This window comes from Mesocricetus auratus, unplaced genomic scaffold (genome assembly GCF_017639785.1).
Source record: "Mesocricetus auratus isolate SY011 unplaced genomic scaffold, BCM_Maur_2.0 Super-Scaffold_4256, whole genome shotgun sequence".
In the NCBI taxonomy this organism is placed as follows: Eukaryota; Metazoa; Chordata; class Mammalia; order Rodentia; family Cricetidae; genus Mesocricetus; species Mesocricetus auratus.
In genome coordinates this window covers 95,866,833-95,874,055 of record NW_024429182.1, presented here as the reverse complement: position 1 = coordinate 95,874,055, position 7,223 = coordinate 95,866,833, and the positions used below count along the sequence as shown (strand labels likewise).

Sequence of the window (7,223 nt, the reverse complement as noted above, 5' to 3'; positions counted from 1 at the left end):
CTTTCAGGTTGGTTTGATTGGTTCTATACAGCAAAGATTGTTGGGCTATATAATTTTGTGTTTGACTTTGAGGAACTATCATATTGACAGCACCATTATATTTTCATATAAAATGCTTAAGGGTTTCACTCTGTCTTCATATCCTTCTAATACTTTTCATATTTTTGGTAAAGTAAGCCCTTCTCATGTGTTTTAGTAGGGGATTTCCTGGTCTTGTAGATTAACATGTTTCATTAAATCTAAGAGGTTTTTGGCCATTTTTTTCCCCTTTTAGTTTCTTTTTTTGAGACAGGGTTTCTCTGTGTAAAAGTCCTGGCTGTCCTGGAACTCACTGTATAGACCAGGATAGCTTGGAACTCTCTGAGATCTGCGTGATGGAAGGAATTAAAGGCATGTACCACAACTGCCTGGCCCATTTTTTTTCTTTGTTTTGTAAACCATTATGCTCTTTTTCTCTTATGGAACTCATAATGAATCTACTGCATCACAATGGTGGCCATGTAGGTAGGTCACTTTGGATTCCCTGCATTCCTCCCTCCACCCCCCCTGCTTCCTAGACTCAATTTTGATTTTTCAGTCCTTAAGCTGGTTGATAGTTTTCCTGCTCAGACTTAGCTTTAATTCCTCTAGTGAATGTTTTGTTTCAGTTGTTTTTAACTCCAGAATATGCTTTTTTTTCTCATTTTAAGTCATTTTTATCTTTGTTGACAGTCTGATGTTGTTAGTAATTAATTTCATTTATTTAATTTGTCCATGTTTTCCATCAGCCTTTAATCTGTTTAAGACAGCTGGTTTGCTTTGTTTTGTTTTGTTTGAGACTGGAGTCCCATGAAGCCTAGCTGGCCTCAGACTTGCTGTGTAGCTGAGGGTAAACTTGATTCTATCATCTTCCTGCCTATGGCCCCTGAGAATGGGGTTGCAGGTGTGTGCCTCTACATCTGGTTTATGCATTGCTGGGGTCACATTCAAGGATTCTTTTTTGGGGGGTGGGTGAATTTCGAGACAGGTTTTCTCTCTACTGCTTTGTAACCTGCCCTGGAACTTGCTCTGTAGACCAGGCTGGTCTCTAATTCACCTTCCTCTGCCTCCCAAGTGCTGGGACTAAAGGCGGGTGCCACCACCACCCGGCTCACACTCAGGGATTCGTGCATGTTAAGCTGGCACTATCTACAGAGCCACATCTCTATCCTGAGGAACCCTTAATGTCTTGGGTCAGTAGGGCCACTGTCTTGGTTCCTTGAGGACGTTTCTGTTTGTTTTCTGTAACTGGCATGCCTTGTGAGCTTTGGTACTGGGAATCTGGGCTTTGACTTGTGATGATGCCTTTCGGCACATCAGATTTTTGGACTTTGCTGCTTTGCTTATTGTGGAAGGCCTTAACTGTGTGTGGTCACTGAAGTCTCTGTTAACATAGATTCAGATTATGTTTGGGTAAATATTTCCTTTGAATTTCTAGAATTGTCCTAGTCATCCCCATAGACAAAGTATGCTGGGTTACTATAAAAGACAACAGCATCAAGGCCATAGTCTGTTATTTGTGTGTAGAGATATGTGGTTAGGCCAGTTAATTATGGAGCTCCTGGAAACCAGATAGATCGGAAGGCTATTGCATTCTTATTTGACCTGTATGAGAGGAGTTTGGTGCCAGGTTAACAAGAGACTAATTTGAATTCTATAAATGGCTGTAGTACTTCACCCTATTTCCAGGTTTGGTCAAGTTTATAGGTCCAGAGTCCTTAAATAAAGGGGAGACCACATTCCCTTGAGTTAAATATTTCTGTTTCCTGCTGGTCTTGTACAGGGTGATAAACATTGGGAAAAGGAAATAAACTTCTCACAGATTACTGGACTTCAGCTTTTAACTGCAGTAGTTTCAGGTAACATCCCAAATCATCATAGGTAGATCTAGCTCAGTTTTGTCTCAGAGTGTCTGACAGGGGTTCCCAGAACCTTCTTGTGGTTGTTTCTTTAGAATACATCATTTAGCACACACTCTGCAACTTTCAGAATCTCTACTTGGTCCTATGGCTGTTAGACTAGGAAAAGGCAAATGTTAGCCACTCAGAGAACGGTAAAGCAAAGCCAGTTGCATCCTGGAAGGATGACAGATTAGTGTCACCATCAACTTGGAGATTTCTACCCCGTCTTCATTTAGCTCATCTCTTTGGCCTGTGTAAAAACTAAGAGGATGACAATGGATTATTGTAAGTTTAACTGGGCAGTGACTCCATCAGATTTGTGTGTGTGTGTGCTTCAATGAATTATCCTAAATTTACTAACTTGTTTTGTTTTCCTTTCATCTTTAGTAAAGGCAGCCAGAAGCATGTTTGCTTTCAGCTGACAAGAGCAGCAACATATTTCCACTGTCTTTTAAAAGATTTTATTGGTTATTATTATTTTAAACAGGATCTCTATATAGTCCTGGCTGTCCTGAAACTTGCTATGTAGATCAGTCTGGCTTCAAATTCACAGAGAAGTCTCCTGCTTCTGCCTCCTAAATGTGGTGATATATTATTTAAAATTTATTAAAGCTTGCCTGAGGATTCAGAAAGCAAAGTCAGCCTCAAGTTATAGAGATCAGGCAGTGGTGGTACATATCTTTAATCCCAGGACTCAGGATTAAGAGGTAGACAGATCTCTGTTAGTTCAAGGTCACCATGGCCTACACAAGAGTGAATGCTGAGAACTAAACTTGGGTCTCCTATGAGAGCTCTTAACCACTGAGCCATCTTTCCAGCCCCTCATCTTATTTTGAAGGTATATCAATTCATCAGCTCTATGTTATAATATAGTTGCCACATGATTTTAATCAGTTTTCCACAAACAGAACTGGTACATTGATAATATTGCAGATTGGAGCATTATTTGTAACTTATGGGGAAGAAGTAGACTCTTCTAGACTTATTGGCATGCCTATGGGCAGGAAATAAATTTGATAAAAATTCAGAGGACCTCAATATCCGAGACATTTTCCCAGGATCCTGCGATATAAGATAAAGGATAAATTGTATCTGACCTTTCACAGTCAAGAAAAGGGTAGAACTCCTGATAGCTTCTGGATGTGGGAGGTGAAATGTTCTCATTTGGGTGTGCTAGTCTAGCCTGCTTACTGAGCATCTGGAAAAGCTGCTTGCTTTAAATGTGGTCTGAAGCAAGGGAAGGCTTTGCCACAGATCAAGGATGCTGTGCAAATTGCTCTGCTGCTTGGCCCATGTGACCCAGCAGATCCAAAGATGATCCTGAAGTCACAGTGGCAGACAGAGGTGTTAAATGCAGTGTTGGGCAGGATGCTGGAGGTGAGCCATGACAGAGGACCTGGATTTGGGGTCCTGGATGTATATTCTTTTGAGAAGTGGCTTTTGGCTTGGTGATGATAGGACACTTAAATGTGGGTCACCAAAGGACCATTTATCATGAATTGGGAATCATGAGTGGGCTGTTGTCTGACTCACCAAGCCATAACTTTGAGCCTGCACATCATTTGCTATCAAATGGAAGGAGCATGTATAATATTGGACTTCAGCAAGCACTGAAGGCACAAGTAAGCCGCATGAAATGACTCACACCACAGTCCCTGCGCCTGCCCCACTGACTTCCCAATCTGTACCCATGGCTTCCTAAGGAGTTTCCTATAATCTGTTAACAGGAAGAGAAAACAATACAGCTTGGTTTGCAGGAGGGAGGTTCTGTGTAGTAGTCAGACACAATAGTCCATTTCTGGGACATCCCTAAAAGGAATTCATAGATGACAGGAGGCCGTGGAAGTCTTAAGAAAGAGTTGCTTTATTATTTCATAGCGTCTTACTGTGTTGCATGGCTAGCTGTCAGCTCCTGGGGTCAAGTGATCCTGAGACATCACCAATATACTTGATGACAAGTAGTGTTTCTGTGGATCACACTGCCATTGAGAGAATGACCTGACATAGGTTTGGGTCAGACCCAGATCCCCAGATCAGGACCTAATCTGGTCTTTGTTTAATGTTTGGGCTCTGTAGCAGCACCTTGTCTGTGTGTTTAAGGAGACCTCAGGGTTCTGTCCTGGGAGTTAGGCTCATTTGGGGCCTATAGCAAAGACTCTGCTTTGATCTTAGGATCTGTATTGGTTAATTTTTGGTTAACAAGCTAGGGTCATCTGGAAAGAGGGAAGATCAATTGAGAAAATGCCTCCATCCGATTGCCCTGTAGGCAGTTTCTTGATTAATGATTTATGGGGGAGGGCCCAGCCCATTGTGGGTAGTGCTGTAAGCTGAGCAAGCCATGTAAAGCAATCCAGTAAGCAGTGTTCCGCCATGGTCTCTACTTTATCTTATATTCCTGTCCTGAATTCCCTCTATGATGGATGGTAACTTGTCCTGCCCAGGTTGCTTTTGATCGCGGTATTTATCACAGCAATAGAAACTAAGAGTGTCAGACCAGAACCCAGAAAAGATCTGTCCTGACCATCTTTCAGACTGAGGCTCCTGGGTATGACTTGACCTATTTGTGTGGTCTAAATGACACCCAGAGTTGTCTGGCTCTGTGTGCCTATGTGAGATTTGGGCTCTCAGGTGAGGGCTTCTCCTATGTTCAGGACTCCAGAACTTAGCCTCAAGGCTGACAGACCTATCTGAGTTCATTGAAACTCATTTCAAGTCTTAGGCTTTATCTAGGAGAGATGGGAAGGGCTGGGGCTTTGCTTCAAACCGGTTCAGGGCAGCTTGTGGTCTGTTTGATTTGCCCTGTGTCTCTTAGTAAAGCTGTAGGTATTCGCAAATAATTTTAGATTTTTCAACAATTGGAAAGGAGACAGAATGAACTCAGAAGGATAAATATAAGCAATTCTATTTTGGGGGTGAGTAACAGAATGTTCTAAGAATTTGACAAGTCATAGCTGCAACAAGAGGCCTCCATTGAGCCATAACCTGTTCAGAAATCACACAGCCTGTTAGGACAGACTGCCTACTTCTTGTTTTCAGAGGCCACAGTCCCAGCTTCTCAAGTTGATAATGCCCTCTTACCCAGGTAACTCCCTTGTCCCTCTCATGCTCTGTGACTTCTCTCTGATGTCTTGGGGTGACTGCTTTCCACAGAGCATTTTCTCTATGTGTTGCCGGATCTCCTTAGTTCTCACCCCATAAATGAGAGGATTCAAGGCTCCTGGGAGCAGCAGGTATATGGCACTGAGTAGGTTCTGGACATCTTGAGACACAGTCCTGGCTGCTCGAAAGACAATGGAAGTGGAAAGACCGGAAAGATAGATGGTGAGGATGACCAGTAAGTGGGAACCACAAGTGTGCAAGGCCTTGGCTCGGGCTCCCCCAGAAGAGATCTGGAAGGCAGCATAGATGATACGGGTGTAGGAGGTCCCCAATAAGGCCAGATCAAAGGTCACGGTGACCAACCGCATAGCCAATCCCAACCGGTTGTTGAAGGTCAGGTCTCCACAAGCTATGCTCAGGAGTGCGATGTATTCGCAGGTGAAGTGTCTTATTACTGACGTCCTGCAGAATCGAGCTTTTGCAGTTAGTACCACTAGGGGCACTGCCACTCCTAGGCTCCGTGTCAGGGCAAAGATGGCAGTCAGGCCCAGTAAGTGAGAGGTCATCAGTTCAGTATATCGAAGTGGGTGGCAAATGGCCACATAGCGATCTAGAGCCATGGCCAACAGGAGATTGTAGTCCAGAAGGAGCGTAAAGTAGATAAAGAACATTTGCGCTAGGCAGCCACGTAATGAGATGGGGTTAGCATAATGCACAAAACCTTCTAGCATTTTAGGCATCACAGCAGTGGAGGCACAGATATTGACAGCCAGCAGCAGGGCAATGAGCACGTACATGGGCTGATGCAGACTCCTCTGGGCCACAACTGTATGGATGACTAAGGCATTGGCAGAAATGATAGACACATAGAGGAAGGTAAGAGGCAGGACCAGAAGGGGCCGCCCTTCCTGCAATCCAGGGAAGCCCACCAGGAAGAAGCTGGTGTAGGAAAAGTTGAAGATGCTGGTATTCCCATCTTCACCCATTGACTTTGGTCCTGGACTGGCACCAGGCATGAGAATTGGAGGCTGTTAGAACAAAATGGTTATTTCAGGAGCCTGAGGCTTGCATGATGAAAATCTACCTGTGGGGTATATGTAAGGATTCAGGCATTATGCTGGCCTGCCCCTGTCACCTGGCAGAAGGCACTCAGGCAGTACCCTGGTCAGCCCAGGGTTCCATGATTGGGTAGTCTGCACACAGGTGCAAAGGACCTCTTTAAAAGACAGATTCCCGCTCATTTCTGCTCTCTTTCCATTCTCTTTCCTGCTGTTCCTCTAGGGCAGACAGGACTTTTCTTGTGTCCCTCTTTTCTTCTGTCCTCTCTCTGTCTTTATGTTTCTTTACTTCTGTTCTCTCCTCCACTTCCCTTTCTAATAAAACTTCTCACTTAAGCTCTGTCTGCCTGGCATACTTGTGTCCCGCCTCGGTCACCCCGCCTCGGTCACCCTCGCCTGCCATGGAATCGGCCAAGGTTCCTCTCCCCCTCAACATTATCATAAGTGTGTGTGTGTGTGTGTGTGTGTGTGTGTGTGTGTGTGTGTGTTGCTTTGGGACAGTCATGTACAATGCCAGGTGCTTGGGGAGCTACACAGATGAATAAGACATTCCTTGTCTTTCAGAGAGCTCCTGGTTTTCTCAGGGTAAAATCTATGTATTAGATACATTTAGATTTGTTTGGGGGGATATTACAGATGTTCTATTGTTGAATGAAATGTAAGAAAATTAGATGTGGTATATGAGAGGGGAAAAGTGACGTTCAGAAGTAAAACAATAAAAAAAAAACCCTTGAGTTAGGAGGACAGGAAAGTATAAGGGTCTTTGTTCCGAGGAGTCTGGGAAGGATCTAAGTAAGGCTACAAACTGAAGAGGGGAGTCAGCCAGGAATTCACCTGTGTGCACAAGGTGTACTGGCTAGGCCAGAGGGAAGTTGCCAAGGAAACTGGTTTTCTAGGGCCAAAAGCACCAGGTTGCAGAGTCTTGTCCCTTCCTTAACCCCTCTAGTCTGGTGGCAGCACCTCCTGCCTAGCCTTGTCCTAGAAGCTTGGTTTCCTTCACCAGGGTGAGTCCAGGGGAGCAGCAGTTCACCAGAGTGCCATGAGCAGAGCCGTAGAGACTTTCCTAGGGCTTTGCTCACGGTACATGAATGACAACTAGAGGAGGTGTACACCCAGGTGGCACCTATTTGATAGTGATTGTACATCA

The 7,223-nt window shown here is 44.3% G+C and overlaps 1 protein-coding gene across 1 annotated transcript; it reads right to left on the bottom strand.

Annotated features, from left to right (window-relative positions):
- Positions 1–4,993: 4,993 nt before the first annotated feature.
- LOC101826368 (olfactory receptor 52Z1-like) lies at positions 4,994–6,004 on the bottom strand. Its single transcript, XM_005074064.2, has one exon. It carries the CDS (start codon positions 6,002–6,004, stop codon positions 4,994–4,996), a length of 1,011 nt encoding a protein of 336 aa, XP_005074121.1.
- Between the last annotated feature and the right edge of the window lie 1,219 nt (positions 6,005–7,223).